Source organism: Protopterus annectens, chromosome 9.part0 (assembly GCF_019279795.1).
Source record: "Protopterus annectens isolate FY-2018-M chromosome 9.part0, PAN1.0, whole genome shotgun sequence".
In the NCBI taxonomy this organism is placed as follows: Eukaryota; Metazoa; Chordata; order Ceratodontiformes; family Protopteridae; genus Protopterus; species Protopterus annectens.
In genome coordinates, this window is record NC_056743.1 from 1538212187 (window position 1) to 1538231877 (window position 19691).

A 19691-nucleotide genomic window follows, 5' to 3' on the forward strand; every position below is an offset into this window, starting at 1 on the left:
GCAAGCCATAGCGGAAACCAGAAAAAACTTGGAGAGCACCTGGTTACTCATCCTATCATACATTTATAGGTTCATAGGTAGGTACTAGTTTTTCAGCCCTATGGCCTATAAAAGCCAAGCCAAAAAGTTCCCTGGCTTTCACCACTCAAGAATTTATTTTCCTGTACCCCTGTCGAGTAGAGCCACAAAAGTGATCCCCAATGCGAATTTCCTATTTCCCATCCAACTGTCAAGATTTTTCTTAAAGAGGGCCAATGAAGAGCTTGCTTTGACATGAATGGGTAGTTTGTTCCAGGGCACGGAGTCTCCAGGACAGGAATCTATCCCCCAGCATGATCCGTTTATTGTAGTGACAAGTTTAAGGTCCCTGGAGCGTGCGGTTCAGAGAGATTGTGATTTCTTTAAGTGTAGCACGTCCAACAGATCTGGGTTTGACATGGCTTTATATATGTTAGGCAGAGGTCGCCTCTGAGTAGGCGATATGCGACAGAGTACAGCTGGAGTTCTTTGAGATGGTCTGCGTATGGCATACGTTTTCAAGCCAGTAATCCTCTGTGTGGTATTTCTGTGGTCCTTCTAGTTGTAGGTGTCTTGCGAGGTACATGCCAAACTAGGAGTTGTACTCTATAATGGACCTGATAAGGGATGAGTAGAGAGGAACAATGACCTTTTTTTTTCTAGAGGAGAACCCCTTTGTGATGAGATGTGCCACATAGGATTTCCTGACTACTGTGGCGATGTGATTATCAAAAGGAGAGGCTACTGTCCACCTGTGTCCCAAGGTCTCTTATCACACTTTCGGTGTTTAGTAGGCTACCACCTATGTGGTACTTCATGGGTACAGTGTTTTTCCCCAAAGGGGATGATACACTTCTTGGCATTGAGCTCGAGGCCATGACTCTGACACCAAGCATCAGTCTCAGTGATGCACCTTTGTAGAATGTCCACATCATTAGGCGATTCTAGTTTGCAGTCATCTGAGAACTTAGTTAGCCAAAGACCTGCTGTATTAGCCTGGACTTCTGAGAAGTAAATACCAAACAGGAGAGGACCCACTTCGCTACTTTCACTGTGTGGGTTTTGTCAGTGAGCCAGTTGGCCATCCATCATGTGACATACAGATTTACGCCCAGTCTAGTGAGTTTGTCTATAATTCCAGAGTGGGGGATGGTGTTGAAAGCCTTGGCGAGGTCAAGATCAGCTGTGTGCACCACCTTACCCTCGACCAAGGCTCTGGTGACTGCTTCAAATAAGTCAATCAGGTTTAGGAGAGATTATCTGCCTTTTACAAACCCAAACTGAGTGGGGTCCAGAGTTTGGAGGTTACCTATGTCTTTCTTTTATAAGCTCCATGATGATACGTTCCATGGCCTTGCAGACCAGGCTTGTCAGGCTAATGGGGCGATAGTTCCCAGGGTCTATGGCGGCACCCCCTTTGTGGAGTGGGATAACAGCTGCTGTGCACCATTCAGGAGGCACAAAGCCTGAAGTGAGGCTATGACTGAACATGGTACTGGGGGGGGGGGGGTGCCAGTTCATTCTATAGTTCGTGCAGGATGCAGCCTGGGATGTTGTCTGGTCCCATGGATGCTGTGTTCTTAGCTTTGGAGAGTGCAGTCTTTACTTGTGTGTCCGTGATTACAGGGGCTTTACACTCTTCCGGTATACAGATGGGCCCTTTGGGTGGCGAGGGGGGGGGGGTGGCAGAGCTCTCAACATTCCATCTCCAAAATGATGGACACTCACCTTCATAATGCGGAACAAATGGGCAAAATGTGGAACACATACTAATGGCTTACTAACAACTTCAACTAGGAAAGTCATAGGATGGTTAAAATATGCTGGTTTTACTTATAAAGATCCTTTAAATGAATTAATACGATTAATTTCTATTTACCATGGATTTCACTTAAAACATTCCTAAACCTGAATGTGTGACAGACTCTTTCAATGTGGAACTTTGGGGACATTCGAGGAACATGAAATTTTGTGTGGATTTCTTTAGCATCAGTGGCAATTTAAATTTTCGTAACTAGCTTTGGCGGATTTTATGAGGGATCTTAGCTTCTTGCTGAGGCTGATCAGGGAGTTCCTGCAATCATGGGATTTTACCCTTTTTGCAACAGCTTCTTCCTTCTGTTGTAGAGTTTATGGCAGGGGACCACCAGACTGGCTGGGGATGGAGTGATCCATGCACTCACCAGACTGGCTGGGGATGGAGTGATCCATGCACTCATGTATGTGCTTATACAGTGCATCTGTATAGATTTCAGCAGTTGTACAGCTATTGCCTGTCTGTATAGGCTGCATGAAGTTTGCCACTTCTGTCTTAAGAAGCACGAAGTTGGCTTTGGAGACGTTTTTTATGGTGGTTTCCTTAATAGGGGTGGGGGAAGGATATGGATGTCTAGAGTGATTAGGTTGTGTTTGGATCTGACCTGGGAGGAGTTGACCAAAGGTGTGGAGCATCGGTTACCCAGATTGGTAATGACCAGGGCAAGGATACTGCTGCCCCTGGTGGGGGTAAGGACAAGCTCATCCAGGGTGTTGGAATTTATGAATTCCAGGAAACACTGAGCAAATGAGTTAGTGCACGAGTAGTTTTCCCAGTTGATGGTGTGGTAGTTATCTCCCATTATTAAGGTATGGGACTGTACCTTAATGTTGTCCAGTATATCAAGAAACAGAGTTGGCATCCTGGGGCATGGCGGGGGATCTGTAACAAGCTACAACCTGGATTGCAGTCTTGCTCAGTGTTCGTTGCACTTGAATTTCGGATGCATTAGGTTGAGTAACTAGCCTGAAGGTGGTGATATCCTTAACAAACACCTCCTCCTTTACAGTGTTTCAGTCCAGGTTAGGTGGCCGAAAGGTGTGGCATGATTTATAGCCTGGTAATGCACCTCTCTGGAGCCTGGAACCAGGTCTCTGTCACTGCACAGATGTTGATGTTCTCCATCTTAAGGAGTGCCTCGAGTGAGTGCTAGCATTGAGTAGCATGACCCTCAGATTTTGCTTGCTTGTACCTGCTATGGTGGTGAGTTTGTCATTTGAGCCTTGTCTAAAAAAGGCACTATAAGGGTGGCAAGAGCCTTAGCCAGTATCCAGAATCCCAGGAGAGACAGGTGCAGGCCATCTCTGGCGAAGCATTGTGGTCTGTCAAGCATGTTGTCCAAGGAAGACAGATACTGGATCCCCTTAGAATGACACCAGAAGCTTAGCCAATTGTTTCAAGTCAAATCAGTTTGTCCTTGTACTGTAATATCATTCTGGGCGATGGCAGGATGCTGCTCAGGGCTAGGGTCATGCCTGCCTGAGCTACATGATCCGAACGCTTCTCCATGTCACGTAGTCCATGGAGGTACATCTCAGGTCATTCACACTAACATGGACAATGCCAGTCATATTTGTACTTGTTGTGGAGTGACCTGAGTGCGTGCGTTGTGGCAGATCCTGGCACCAGACAGGCAGCTGACAGTAATTTTCTCCTTGTTTAGCCTGGTGAGTGGGACATCAGTGTGCCTGACTACAGAGTCGCCTATGACTAGTGTGTTGGGTATGTTGTTCTGCCTTATGGGCGGAGGTGAGTGACACACGGATTTTGTGGGCTGCGTGTCATTTGGGTGGTGTTTGCTTGCATTTCAGCTTTGGAGTTCTTTGTGGTTTTGGTCAGATTTTTATTGAGAGCCTCCACGACTGTAGGTGTGTGTTTTGTGTTACTATGTGTGGGTTTAGGTGGTGTAGGTTTTGATAGGCTACGTGTTGAGTGTAGTGTCGTGCAGGTGTTTACCTTCTCCTCTTGACCGACTAGTCCAGTCTTGGCTGGAGAGAGCTTGGCTTCCAGTTTATAGTACCTCTCTCACAGGTTGTAGGGTTGTTTGGTAGGTGTAGAGGGTTGTCAGTGTACGAGGCAATTGTTACATTGCCCCAAGATGCCCAGGTTCATCAGGTGGACAGGGGAAAACACTAGGAGCTGACCCTTAGACATGCCTGAATATGTGCTTATATTTTAAGTACTAAAAACGTTTTTCCTCCTGACAAGTGAGGAAAGTTCAGTGCTGCAGTACTATGTAGATTTAGTGCTTGCAAATAGTTTTGAACAAGTGCTGAGCACAAAGACAGTTTTGAGTGCTAAAACTAGAAAACTGGCTAGTTCTAAAGGAACATTTGAAGAGCAGACTTTCCAGCACCAGGAATAGTTTAACCCTAGTTAAACAGCGCTGCACAAAACCACGCAAACGTGGGTTTTTAAACAGAAAGATGAATGGGATAGAAATAGCCCAAAATGGCCAATAAAACTACAGATCCTGAGCTGAAACCACTCCTCCAGCAACAGATAGGCTGCTCAAAGCTCACCACTCTCACTGATGAGCAGAGAAGCATCCTTCTATCTTAGTAAGGTCTGGGCAACATAGAAATTACAAAACAACCCAGAATTCAGCAAAATCTGAAAACTGGACACAACTGGTTATAGAAAGGGGGAAACAAGTAGAGAGAGAGGATTTTTTAGTATTTTTTTTGTTTTTTCAAGAATTAAAGCAGATGCAGTAATACAAACATGTTCGGAAAAATGGCTATCGCACTTGAGTGTGTAGCCCACAGCAGTTAAACAGTTGGAAACACTTACAAAAAAAAAAAAAAACAAAACAAACAAACAAAAAAAAATGATAAGTTAAAGTGCAAACAGTATCAGAATTAAAAAAAAAACAAAATGAACAGTTCAAATAAGTTACAAAATTAATAAAAATGCTTGGAATAGTGCCGTTACAGAAAATAAGCAATAGAAAGCAAAACAGAGGTACTTCATCCACTCAAAGTCTCTCTTTTCTCTCTTTGCTGCTGTAGAACTCTGCAGGATGCCCAGGTAGGATCTTGCTGAGGTAATACAAATCAGTCAAAACACAAGGAGTTTCTAACAGTGTATCAAACTGTGGATGGTAAAGCCAAAGGAGGTGGAGTTTCAATATATATATTAAAGACATACACAGCTCCACGCTGGTCAAACAGTATGACGCAAAGGAGACACTCCAGGTACAGTTAACCATTGACAAAATCCCTATACAAATCATAGCTAGCTACCAGCCCCCAATTCTGACTCAAGATGCCAAAACTGCCTATCTAGACCTATTCGAATCTATCAAGATTCAACCCTTTACACTGATCCTGGGTGAGTGACTACCCAAACATAGACTGGAAGAACTACTCATGCCAGAACACAAATGCCCACAGATTCCTCAATTTTGTCATTGCAAATGCTTTGGAACAGCTAGTCAATACCCTCACAAGAGGTGATAATATCTTGGACTTGGTATTAACCAACATAAGTAACTGCTGCAGCATCCCTGCAGTATCATCTTCCCTTGCAAGATCCGACCATAAAGCGGTCACATTCGAATGTCACCATCTCCTCCAACCCCTCTCTAGCTAGGGTCAAACAAAAAACTTCTCCAAAACTGATTACAGCCTTCTGAGGGATAGTATAAATAGCTTCACAGCCCCCTCCCCCTCTCTAGGAACAGACACCAGTATCCAAAACTATACCAAATTACGATATGAACATTATCTAGATGCATGAAATCGGGAATACCTGACAGGACTAAATCATCCTCCGCAAGGAAGAGTAAACCTGTTTGGTGGACATCTGCAATAAATAAACTATACAACAAAAGAAAAAATTGCTGTCCAGGATCAAGAAAGAGCATGTGCCCAATTGGAAGCAATCTCTCCTGAGCCTAAACAAGCAAATAAAAGCACTAGTGAAATCCTCCAAAGCAGAGTCCAAATTGGCCACATCTACTAGAGATAATCATAAGGCCTTCTTCACATAGGTCTGTAATCTCAAAGGTAGCACCCAGATCTATTCAGAACTGGTGGTCAAGGACACCACATATACAAATGCTGTAAATATAGCAAACTTGCTAGCTGACAGATTCAGCAAAAATTTCACCCCTGCCCCCCCCCCCCCCCCAAAAAAAAATCAGTAAATCAGAACATTCCCAGTACCTGCATCCTTCCCCTCAGATCTAGGAATCAGGAAAACACTGCTCTCTCAAAGTAAAAAAAATACAGCCTCCATGGGACCCAATAACATCCTAGGCTGCATCATACATGCACTCCGGCAGGAACTTGCAGCACCATTAGGTGCCGTATTCAACCAAAGCCTGAGAACCGGCTTTGTCCCAGCTCAGTGGAGGACAGCCACCATCACCCCTTTACACAAAGGAAGAGCATCCACAGATTCGGGAAATTATAAACCCATCAGCCTAACTAGCCTGATCTGCAAGGCCATTGAATGGATCATCATACCTCCAAACACTCAATCCCACACAATTTGGCTTCAAGGAGAGGTCACGTCTGTTAAATATGGCTGACCTTTTTGAGACCGTCACCAAAGCCATGGACGAGGGGAAGACAGTGCACACCGCCTACCTTGACCTGGCCAAAGCCTTCAACACTATTCCCCACTCGGGCATAATAGATAAACTCTCTCAACAAGGCATCAATCTGTATGTTACCAGATGGGTAGCTAACTGGCTCACTGACAGTGCTCACCTAGTCAAAATATGGGAAGTCACCACAAGCAGTAGACTCATATAGAGTGGCGTACCCCGGGTTCAGTCTTGGGGCCGCTGTTATTTGGGATATAATTTTCTGAGGTGCAGGCCTAAACCAGTGAGCTATGGCTGACCAAGTTTGCAGATGACTGCAAGCCAGGGGCTGTCAAATTCCCCTAGTGACGTGGACATCCTCCAAGAGGGTCTCACCCAAACAAATGACTGGTGCCAGGAACATGGCCTCAAGCTAAATGCAAAAAAATGCATCATCACCCCCTTTGGGGACAGTGATGTCCCCACAAATTATCACATTCATAATGTCCTTTAAGAAGAGGGAGGAGCATAGGGTGACGTACAAGAGTGGAGGAAGATGCACTCAGGTGGATTATATCCTATGTAGGGTGGGTCAGTCTGAAGGAGATTGGAGACTGTAAAGTGATGACAGGGGAAAGTGTAGTTAAGCAGCATAGATTGGTGGTCTGTAGGATGACACTGATCATCAAGAAGAGGAGGAGAAATGTGAAAGCAGTGCCAAGGATTAAATGGTGAAAGTTAAAAAAGGCTGATTGTGAGGTGGAGTTCAGGGAAGAGTTAAGACAGGCACTGGGAGGCAGTGAAGAGTTACTGAATAGCTGGGAAACTAAAGCAGAGCTAGCAAGGGAGACTGCTAGAAAGGTGCTTGGTGTGACATCTGGACAGAGGAAGGAGGACAAGGAGACCTGGTGGTGGAATGAGGAAGTACAGGAGAGTATACAGAGGAAGAGGCTGGCGAAGAAGAAGTGGGATTGCCAAAGAGATGAAGAAAGTAGACATGAGTATAAGGAGATGAGATGCATGGCAAAGAGAGAGGTGACGAAGGCTAAGGATAAGGCATATGGATAGTTGTATGAGATATTGGACACTAAAGTGGGAGAAAAGGACCTGTACCGATTGGCTAGACAGAGGGACAGAGCTGGGAAAGATGTGTGCAGCAGGTAAGGGTGATAAAGGATAGTGAGGCAAACGTGCTCACAAGTGAGGAGAGTGTGTTGAATAGATGGAAGTACTTTGAAGGGCTGATGAATGAAGAGAAAGAAGGTTGGATGATGTGGGGATAGTGAATCAGGAAGTGAAACAGATTAGCAAGGAGGAAGTAAGGTCAGCTATGAAGAGGATGAAGAATGGAAAGGCTGTTGGCCCAGATGACATACCAGTGGAAGCATGGAGGTGCTTAGGTGAAATGGCAGTGGAATTTTTAACCAGATCGTTTAATGAAATTTTGGAAAGTCAGAGGATGCCTGAGGAGTGGAGAAAAAGTGTTTTGGTACCTATCTTTAAGAATAAGGGTGATGTGCACAGCTGCAGTAACTACAGAGGGATAAAATTGATCAGTCACAGCTTGAAGTTATGGGAAAGAGTAGTGGAAGCTATGTTAAGAAGGGAGGTGATGATTAGTGATCAGCAGTATGGTTTCATGCCAGGGAAGAGCACTACAGGTGCAATATTTGCTCTGAGAGTGTTGTTGGAGAAATACAGAGAAGGTCAGAAGGAGTTGGTTTGTGTCTTTGTGGACTTAGAAAAAGCATATGACAGGGTGCCTAGAGAAGAGTTGTGGTATTGTATGAGGAAGTCGGGAGTGGCAGAGAAGTATGCAAGAGTGGTACAGGATATGTACGAGGGTAGTGCGACATTGGTGAAGACTGCGGTGGGAGTGACAGATACATTTAAGGTGGAGGTGGGATTACATCAAGGATCAGCTCGGAGCCCTTTCTTATTTGCAGTAGTGATGGACAGGTTGACAGATGAGATCAGACAGGAGGCCCCATGGACTATGATGTTTGCAGATGACATTGTTATATGTAGTGAGAGTAGGGACCAGGTTGAGGAGACCCTGGAGAGGTGGAGATGTGCTTTAGAGAGGAGAGGAATGAAGGTCAGCAGGGCTAAAACAGAAAATATGTGTGTAAATGTGAGGGAGGGTAGAGGAATGGTGAGGATGCAGGGAGTAGAGATGGTAAAGGTGGATGAGTTTAAGTACTTGGGATCAACAGTTCAGAGTAATGGTGAGTGTGGAAGAGAGGTAAAGAAGAGAGTACGGGCAGGGTGGAATGGGTGGAGAAAAAAGTGTCAGGAGTGATTTGTAGCTAACGGGTACCAGTAAGAGTGAAAGGGAAGGTCTACAAGGGGGTAGTGAGACCAGCTATGTTATATGGGTTGGAGATGGTGGCACTGACGAAAAGGCAGGAGTCAGAGCTGGACGTGGCAGAGTTAAAGATTTAAGACTTGCACTGGGTGTGACTAGGATGGACAGGATTAGGAATCCGTATATTAGAGGATCAGCTCAGGTTGGACAGTTTGGAGACGAAGCAAGAGAAGCGAGATTGTGTTGGTTTGGACATGTGCTGAGAAGGGATGCTGGGTATATTGGGAAAATGATGCTAAGGATGGAGCTGCCAGGTAAGAGGAAAAGAGGAAGGCCTAAGATAAGGTTTATGGATGTGGTGAGAGAGGACATGCAGGCGGTTGGTGTGAAAGAGCATGATGCAAAAGGACAGGAAGAAATGGAAACAGAAGATCCGTTGTGGCAACCCCTAACGGGAACAGCCGAAAGAAGATGATAATGTCCTAAGCACACAGTCAGTTGTGAGGGATTTGGGCACCCATATTGATAGCAACCTGACTTTTGACCACCATGTTGCTTCCACTGTACAGAAAGCTTACTTATGAGGTGGGCCATGTAGAAAGAGCATCTCATCTAGGGACAAGGAGGCCATAACATCCCTGTGTTCTTCCCTTATAAGGTCCATTATCGAGTACAACGCCCCATTCGGCATGTACCTCACAAAGCACATGCAGAAGCTGGAGAGACCACAGGACGTTCCTCACCAGGAGGATCCAGGGCTCAAAAAATCTACCATACATATATAGGCTAAAAGCTCTATCCCTCTACTCAGTTTCATACAGACTCCTCAGATGCGACCTCTGTCTGGCATACAAGGTGATCTTGGACCCCATCTTGATGGGACTGTTGCATATCCGCAAGTCAAACTCTACTCAAGTAACCAGCACAGACAGCCTCAACCTGGTCTGTGACACCAATAGGATGTTGCGGGACAGATTAGTGTCCCAGAGACTCCCCCAATCTGTGGAATAGGCTCCCATTTCTCGTCAAGCAGAGTACCTCTTTACTCCTTTAAGTGCAACCTGGATAACTGGATGGGAAATAGAAAATACATCCCTGGGATTCCACCCATATTCCTGCTGGACAGGGGCGGCAGGTGCTGATTTGTCTATACATGGGCTAAACTCTTGGCTAGACTTATAATGGCATCAGGGCCAGTAGCCTAGTAGCTTCCTATGATCCTATGGATGCACCTTGATGGCAGTACAACTAGGCACCAAATGAAGAATATCAAAAAATGTAATCCAGGACAGCTAGAACAGACTGAAAATGTAAAGTCTTTTAGCTCTGGGTCACATAAATAAGCAAGTCCACTTGTCTCTATATGCCTTTTGAGTGCTCAGATCCTGAGAATACAACATAATCTGAATTACCAGAGGAAAAATAAGAATTACTAATGAAAATGGAAAGTTAAATTTGTAAGCCTGAAGGACTGTCTGGGTGATACAGAGGCACTTTAGAAGCACTCAGTCGAAGGTGCCACTCCTGTAGAGGAGGCAAAACTGTGGGAACCAAATCTGCTGACACCAGTAAAAGGCCATGACAATATCTCTGGACTTAAAAAGTTTATCCACTTATCACATGAAAGGGAAGAAAAAACAGTTGCCCAGAGGGCTACTTCTGAACAGACCATCAATGGGGCATCCCTTTGGAGGGGAAAAAATGAAGTAATAGTTGGTGACATGGCATTGATCAAGGAGGGTTTATATCCTAACATCAAAGTAGTAACACGCTGAATGTTACAATATCGAACCCAAAACAGCTAACACTGAAAATAGTGAAGCTGCAGAACATCAAATTATTTTCTGGGGAAAGAATTTGGTGGGCCGTTTCTGACGCTTCACTATTTTCTCCACTGTGGTGCGAAGGTTACGGACTGGGTTAAGGTGAGTGTGAAAACGGACCGGGTTAAGGTGAGTGTGGGAATGGGATAGTTAGGGACTTTAGGGTTAGGGAGCGGGTAAGGTGAGTGTGCGATAGTTAGGGACCTTAGGGTTAGGAAACAGGCAAGGTGAATGTGCAATATTCAGGGACCTTAGGGTTAGGGAGTGGGTAAGGTGAGCGTGCGATAGTTATGGACCTTAGGGTTAAGGTAAGTGGATAGATAGTAGTGTATGTACAGTTTTGTGTATGGTTAGAAGTAGGATTTTAAGTGTATATGTGTGGATTACTTTTTTTGGTGTGTGTGTGCGCGTGTGTGTGTCTCGGAAGAGCTAATTTTTTCCCTGGGAAATAATTCGCTGTTCTGAGCTTTCGATTATATCACATTTCGACATTCCAAGTTCGAGCTTATGGTGTTCGATATTTTGGGATTTCGATTAGGTGTGATATACACCCATCAAGGATGCTAAAAGGAGACTGCAAGATTTGTCCCACATCTGGGGCAATGTCCGAGTCACACAGGAAGTGAGGGAACACTCCTGAGGCATTACTGAAAAACAACCAAACCTGTTAAGTACAGAACTGGGTCCCCTGGAATGTGAAAAAGACTGAATTGAATGGACCACTTCCATACTTTCATGGCTTAGCAACACAATACAGCGTCTCCCTTTGTCTGCAGACACAAAGCACTGCAACGTTATAAGAATGGATAGGAATGGGTCCTAAAGAGAGTCCTGAAAAGTGAGATATGGAGAACTTACTTTTTAGCATGCTGAAGTCAGAATGGATTCAGAGGGAGACACCATTAACTATCTGACCACTGTAACGCCACACTCCCTGGGATAGATGAATTCATACTGGTTGCTGCCATGGTAATGGGCAACTGTGAGCTGTGCTCTTCGCCAAGAAGAATGAGCTTCATCCACCACCAAAGATGTTACTTGCATTCTAGAAATTTGAGCTTGGTGCGACACATGGTCTGCTATCAGGGACCTCTGGACTCTTGACTACCCACTGAACACCTTCATGTGGTGTCCACTGTGAAACACTGAATATGAAGGCATAGCTCTGACATTCTGCTGGAGGTCAGTTTGATGGAGACTTTGATCAGAAGGGAACATTTGTTAAACTGGAAGATAATGTCCTACAAAGAACACTGTCTCAACTGCAGTCAGGTAATTCCAACAACTGGGACAGGAAGCGACTTTACAAGTTCACCAACACCAAGAAACATTGGATACAGTTGAAGCTGGTTCCCTGCAACCTCTGGTAGGTTGCTACTACGAATATAACCTGGAGACTGAGGTATGCCTGGATGGAAACATCCAGAAGTGCTCACAACAGGCTCCTACCTAGAAGCAGAGGTACCTCTTCAACTCCTTGGCAGTTTTGATATGGGAGATTAACATCTCTTTTGATGAAGCTCAGCAGGGCAAGGAAGACACAGTGGGACAGGTTGTGTTATGAAAATAATCATGTATCCTTTGTACACTGGTACTCTTGCCACTTGTTTGTTGTGATGCACCCCCATTAAGGTGGGGAAAAAGTGAAGACACTGCCCCCTAAATGCCTCTATAATGAACTTCCATGCTATGCCTCAGGACTACTGCTAACCGTATATACTTAGATCTTGGCTTCCTGTTGTACAGGACTTTTTTTGCCAGTGATAATTTATTATCGGACATTTTTTTTTACAGGGGTAGTCCGTCTGGGTCAGAAGAACCAGTTTTCAAGGGAGGCCTGGGGAGAAAAGCTCCAACAGTACAATCAATAAGCAACATTGACAGTTTCATGGGAAGAGACACAAATATCAATATTTAGACATCAGAGGAATTCAAAAATATATTTGTAGATAACTAACACAACTTGGCCTTTGGTAGTTGATGCAATTTGTTGAAGGATCGATTTCGATTTCTATGCTATAGTAAGTAGTTGTAGTTAACATGCATTTAAAATATTGGCAGAAAGGAAAACTATCATTTTTATATGCAAAGCAACCTGATTTTTGGATAGCCATACAAATTGCTGAGGGATCTTTGTGAGATAGTTAGAAGTTAAAAATGGTTGTACCTTGTTTTAATGCAGTGCTTTGGGTAGTCACATTATAGTGATGTGATGATGATGAGCATAGTTATAGAAAAGGATGCTGGAATGTTACATGTAAGAAATATTAAGGGGCTGTTCTTGGGTAGTGTTAGTGTTAGTTTTGATATGAGAAATGTCAGAGATTCTGGAAGGTAGTTGCATATAAACAGAGGAAGGGGGCGCGCGCACACACACACACACACACACACACACACACACACACACACACACACACTGAAAGTCCCGATTGTAATGAACCTGCAGTAGGTTTTTCTGGCCCCTCTACAGCCTCAAAGTGGATTGGAGATGGCGGAAATTGTGATTATGTATTGCACTGGCCATCAATGCTCCTTTATCAGGATGCAGAGGGGGCAGGGACAGCTGCGATTCAGATGCCAAAAGGTGTGCCTTGACTTCGGGCCAAGAAATACAAAACTTTGGAAAGGTGCATCAATAAAAGTTACTTTCATGTCCTCAGCAAAGTCTGCCTTATATAAGGAAATGTGCCAATAACTAGCAATGCTCAAGATAGTGGACATGGAAAACCCCAGGACTAGGCAGGTGAGGCCCAATGTAACAGACACTGAAACAGCCAGAAATGACATTAGTACAGAAATCAGATAATTGGCATGGGTGCTGATTGCACAAGTGGCACAGATACATTACAGATTGTATATTTATATTGTTTTAATATATTTTCTGGTCACCGATTCTGACTTCAAGCCTTCTCCTGCACCTATGGTTTTTGATCTCCACAAATCCCCTCCCTGGCCACTCCTGATGTGATTAGCACCATAAGATTTCTATGCTGAGGCAGCATCTAAGCATGGATTCCCCTTCACCACACACAGGCTCTATGGGTACGAGATACGCAAGGGTAAAAGCAAGCAAGACCGGCGGGGACCAATACTGCAGCCAATGGTGCAATTTTTCTTACGATTCAAGTTCCTCCCTCAATGTGCTGATTACTGTTAAGCTGAGCAAGCAAGGGGAATAGCTACAGTGCATGTCCTTACCTTGGGCCAACAGGAAGGTCACACTCTGACCTCCAGCCTCCCACTGCTTCACGTCAACTGTCTCCGAGATCCAGCCTCCACCACAGCCCAGTTGAGCAACTACCTGGCATGGTCTCACACCCTCAGTGATAGGCAAGCTTATCCTCCCTGCTAATGCCGTCAGACCCCGGAGTTGTTAATCAAAACTTGGGTTACCCAAGTCCTAGTCAAGTATCTCTCTCTCTCGCTCTGTGCCACTGGGCTGGCTTAAGCAGCACGGATAAAATAAATGTTGAAACAATACCTGCTGCCACAAGCAGTAACAGTGACCCATGTTGTGCTGAAATTGACTCTACAATGTTTGACATGGACATAGGTCCCAGTGCAGGCTCAGTGTCAACAGGGTTTAAGACTGGCATCCTTAGGACTGATACCAGATGAAGAAACTGCTACTGGAAAGGAACTCTGAGGTGTCCTAGGATATGGCAAGAATATCAGCAAGTTTTCCCTAGTTCCTATAGATGAAGTAGTGGAGAGGACATAGAATATGTCTCAGAATGATCTCAGACAACCTAACAATTAAAATGTCAGAAACAGTAAGAGAAAAAAATGCAACTCTTTGATGATAGGTGGTTTCAAGCTCTTCATGAAGAAGAAATCCTTGACAGGCTACATTGTGGATTAAGTAAAAGACTTTGCTGATTTAGCCAATTAAACTAACATACAGTCTCAGATTAGATGAGAAACCCTAATCACAGTGTTTTGCACTGGTTTATTCACGGTGACAGAAAAATAGACATGACTTACGGACTTGGTATGAACAGAAAACAAAATCTTTTAGGATAAGATGGAGAACTTGATGCTGGTTTAGCTCAATAAAAACAAAAAGGGAAATAAGCAATAGCTTTCACAGCACTTCTGGTTGAAAGTCTGTTCAACTAAATGAAGCTTTTGATTTTATTTTGCTTTTTAATGTGATTTTGAAATTTCTCAAAAAACAGAACTCCTATATACTGCGTGAATCCCTAAGGTGCTATAAACTCAGAGTGCTTCTCTTGGGGAGAAATGCTACTTCCGCATATACAGGAGTGGAATGAACATTCCCTGTTAATAGTCAGAAGAGGACAAAAAAAAACAAAAACATGGAAAAAAAAATTCTTGAAAATTTTAGACAAAATGGACAAGTCCCAAAGAAAAGAAGAGGTTAAAAACAGTAGTAGTACAATACATCCAGATGCCCCTTAATAAACCTGAAAGGGTTTTCCTCCCAATAATATAGATTTTTATTTATTTCAATTTCTCCAATAATATAGATTTTTATTTATTTCAATTTCTCCAAATCTTTTCGGTTTCTAATACCATGACAGGAACTCCATTCTTAAGTCAAAGGTTAAAGTAGTGTTTCAATCTTTGATATCAGCCAGAAGTGCTCTTCGCAGCACCTGCAATGTGCCCAGTAAGGACTCCTTCTGCAATTCGTATAGATATCTAAACAGGACTGTAGATTTGTTTTTTATAAGATCCATTGCTCCTACTACTATTGGAACTGTCTGGGTATCTTTCTTCCACATTGCTCTCGTTTCTGCCTGCAAATCCCGATATTTTATGACTTTGTGTCTCTTTGTACACAAGACACTATAGTCACAGGGTGTGATGATTTCAATGATCAATGCTACTTTTGTTTTTGCTTGGACCACTATATCCTTTTTTCTAGCATCTATCTTCTGAACTGTTGGTAATGGGTGATCCCATATAATGTAAACTTATTTTCTATGATGCTTTCTGGCTCATGTTTCTAGTGTTTTTCAGCCACTTTGATACCATAATGTTTGCACAATCCCCAGTGCAATAGTCTTGCCACATTATTATGCCTTTCAGTATACAGTCCTTCTGCCATTAGTGTGTCGCAATTGGCAATGAGGTGTACAACTATTTCCAGTTCTGTTTCCTTTGAAAAGATTAAAATCTAGCCTCAGGCTGTTTTTCCTCCTTTCATACTGCAATGTTATCTCACTCAGAAGTTCAAATTCAGTTTCTCTATTCAGCCATTTTTTGCACTCCTTTATAAAGTGGGTTAAATCCTTGAATTTAGAAAGGAAAAGGCAGGTTATTATACCAGAATAAGAGTTCAACTGAAGGTGCCGTTTCTAAGTCTATTTCAGAGTACCACATGCAGTTTTCAAAACCATAATAATAAAGACAAGCTAAATGCAACTACAATGATCAAGGGCTTGGAATTTAAACGTTCTGAGGATACCTTAAAGATCCAAGATTGTTTTAACTTGAAACCAAGAAGGAAATTTTTTTCTAGGTAGGTTTTGGTCACATGCGTGATGACCACGGAGTCTCTTATAACACTTTCCATTCATTTGTAAGCAGCACGAGTCCCCAGTATGGAGGTAACAGCCATCCAGCCATGGGGATGCTTTGTGGTTTCTGCATGTACCAGCAGTCATTCATGTGCTCATTGCAGAGGTGAGCACTCTTCATCCCAGTAAGGCAAGGCTGGCTTGCAAGTTTCACTTGGGGGGGGGGGGGATAAGTGATAAAACCACTTAACCCTGACAGTCAGTGACTAGGGTACCCATCCCATTAGAGGGGAGTGTCATTTATTCCCCCAGACCATGACTCACATGATGCCTATACCTTAAAGCCGTAGCCAATATGCACTCTCCCCAATCAGTGGCCCAGATTTTCCCTCAACTCAAACACCTCCCTACCACCACCCCAAAGGTTTATGTGCCACATCTTTACAGGGACTCTCCAGTGCCCTTCACCCTTATGCGTGCACATTTCTCTACATAACTAGACATGCCCCTGAAAGTTACAGTCATCAGTTGGAAATACAAGCTTATACATTCCCAACCAAAGGCCTTAGTCAAAGCCTCTGTCTGAATTTAGAGCACTGGTCAAATGGGAATTACTGCATTGCTGCACTAGACTGGAGAAGCCAGTAGTGGCTGCTTATTCCAGTTCCCCTTGACCAGCTCTTACAACATCAGAGCTATCAAATTCAGGCCATCTGGGTTACAGTCAGAGCTATGTCCCTCTATGCTGGACACTAGGAGGAGAAATATGATCTGGGTGCAAAAGGTATTGCTGACAGAGATGGAAATGAGAAAGGAAAACTGGGAAGTGGGGCTCAGTATTCAGAGTGGAGAGACAAAATTCAAAATTTAAGTTAAATTTGAAAAGCATTTTCTCAAGGAGAGGGTTGCGAGTGTGATTGAATGGAATGATGAAATAAAGTGCACAATAAGGGAAGGGGCACACAGGGTACAGGCAATAGGACTAAGTAGCTACAACAGAGATTCAGTTGTCTTCTGCTGAGAATTTCTACAGATGTAGATGAGAGTAAATGTTACTTAAAGTAAACAGTTTGCTTACCTCTTTTGCCTGGCTATAATAAGCCTCTCCATTCTTTCCTTTACAGATATGCCCAGTATTTCGTCCAAACGTGCCTTCAACAGCTGCACTACAGCCATTTAAACTCCCTGCAAAACCTCGCAGGGCTACACTTTGCCGGTACATGGAAGCAGCCATTGGTTTCTTTGTTTATGAATATGCAATCAATATGCAGAGATGGAGGCAAAAAAAAAAAAAAAATCAGCTATTCACACAAACAAGACTGGACAAATTTATGAAATCCAAAATTACTTCTTTTAATCCTCTTCAACCACTATTGAGAATAGCAGGATGCAGTCTTTTCATCTTAGTACAATTAAAGGGTTTCCATCCACACGCTGAAGATCAAGACCATAAAGCAAAAATAAAATCACTCTAGGAAATGGAGATTATTCTTGTACAGACGAGAAGGAAATGAAGGCTGTTCAACACATTTCCTTTGTAAAAAGATTGCTCTGGTTACCTGAAAAAGAAGAATACGTGAAAGCAGTTAGAGAAACAAATGCACAATTACTTCTTAACAATTACAACAGCTGGACAAAAGTCCAAACACACTAGATGCAACTAAGTAAATAAGTCCAGTTAAAAAACACAGAGTAAACTTCACACAGCAGCTGCTAATTAAACAAGGTATTTCTGGTCTCCTCTGGACTACTGAAGTATTCAGAACTCAGTTAACACTTCCTCAAAAGCATGTAGTTATTTAACAAGAAAACAGACTGCTAAAACAGCAACTGTTTGGCTAACAGGAGCTCACGGATCTGTCTCTGTTTTAGCCAAGTCTTATTAATGGCACTTACCTTAGCCTGCCACAACAAGAGATACTGTACAAACAGCAAAATGCAGAACAGTAATATCAGACATAAGCTTCCACCCTTTCAGTTATCCTAATCAGAATATCAAATATAATGCAATAACTGATTTTTCTTTTAGTACCCTATGGATCTAATGCAGTCTTAAAAAAAAGACCACAAGTGGCTATTCAACATTTTTACTAGTACCTTCCATTCTCTCTCAAACTCAAAACAGTCCATCTCTTTAAATTTGTTTTGTCTTCATCAGACCTCCTTTCCATTAAATGAAACCAATAAATCCTACAGACTCATCTACACCAGCTTACAACAAACACACCATACCCCTTGACCTACTCACAACTCACACCCATATTTACAAACACTTTTAAGACCTCAAAAACTGGACACCACATACCAAGTTATCTAACCACAACATTTCATTGCAAGGCAATAAAACCACCCTATACAGAGTCTAGCAATCCAATCCAACAGCATACTGGTCTTGACTGCAGCATTCTCTCACCAAACACAAAGTTTTCACAAGTAAAGAGCTCTACCTTTGGTCAAATCCTTAAGAACCTTAACGATTTCAGTATGTGGTATCTCTGGAAATTACTACCCTCCAAGCATATTGATTTATATCTCTCTTAATTACATCTCAGATTGCTCTTAAATGCATAGGCTCATAGGAAGTTACTAGGCTATCGGCCCTGAGGCCCTTACAAGCCTAACCAAGAATTTTGCCCATGTTCCGACAAGTCAGCATCCGATACCTCTGTCCAGCAGGGACACAATCCCCGGGTGTATTTTCCGTTCCCCATCCATTTATTCAGGATGCGCTTAAAAAGGTATAGAGGTACTCTGCTTAATGTGGAGAGGGAGTCTATTCCACAGAAGGGGGGACTCTCTGGGACACAAATCTGTCCGGCCAACCAGTCCTATTGATGTCACAGACCAGGTTGAGGTCTCGCGTGTGGGTTACTCGAGTGGAGCTTTACTTGCGTATATGAAGCAGTCCCATCAGCGTGGGGTCTGAGATTGCTTTCTATGCACCACCTCTTAACACCAGACTTCTAGTCATCTTCCAAATAATTCAACTAGTTTAAAGACAACTACTACTTTACCTGACTTGGTCTTTCAGTCTCATTTACAAAAGTCAAACATCCTTATAAAATAAATGTGCTTCATTCAGTTCTTTGGAGAGGTTAACTACAGAAGCTTATCAAACAGGACTGGACAGGATCAACCTCGGCTGAATTCAAACCACTCTTCATAACCAACATGAAGGGCATTCAGAATCTAAAGAATAATTTGGCAAAAATGCTTGTTTAAGCTACCTGAAGTAGTTAATGAGCACCCTTGCAACCTTCACGATAAACCTAGATAATTGGATGGGGAAGCCTGAAATCCCCCTCCCCCATCTTGACTTGCCCTCCTTGAGACTACAGAGAACCAATGATTTTTTTTTTTTAAACTTGGGCTCATTATGGTCTGCAGACTGATTGCTTTGTGAGTAAATCTCCAAATAACGGCCAGTTGTTAAAATGCTGCAAAACAAACCTTTAGTAGTTGTTTTTCATTTAGTTCTATCCAAAAACATCAATGAATCTTTTGTATGCATATAAAGCCAAAATGCAAGATACTAACCTTATTAAGCAGGTGGATTTTTTCCAGGAATTTAGAAAATGTTACACTTTCTTAAAAAAAATGAAATCACACCCTATAAATTTATGCTTTCTGCACATACAAATAAGGGGTATGCTTTCTACACATGCATATAAAAACAGATTTTATTTAATCAACATTCCCCACAAAT

The 19691-nt window shown here is 43.0% G+C and overlaps 1 protein-coding gene across 2 annotated transcripts in view; it reads right to left on the minus strand.

Moving 5' to 3' along the window:
* The window catches only part of CCHR9.PART0H6orf136 (chromosome chr9.part0 C6orf136 homolog), a gene marked incomplete at its 3' end in the record, with an annotated part of 226560 nt that overhangs the window by 190224 nt on the left and 16645 nt on the right, over positions 1–19691 (minus strand). For both annotated transcript variants that reach the window (XM_044084493.1, XM_044084494.1), the window contains 1 exon segment: positions 17064–17544. In XM_044084493.1, coding sequence (XP_043940428.1) covers positions 17064–17219 — 156 coding nt within the window.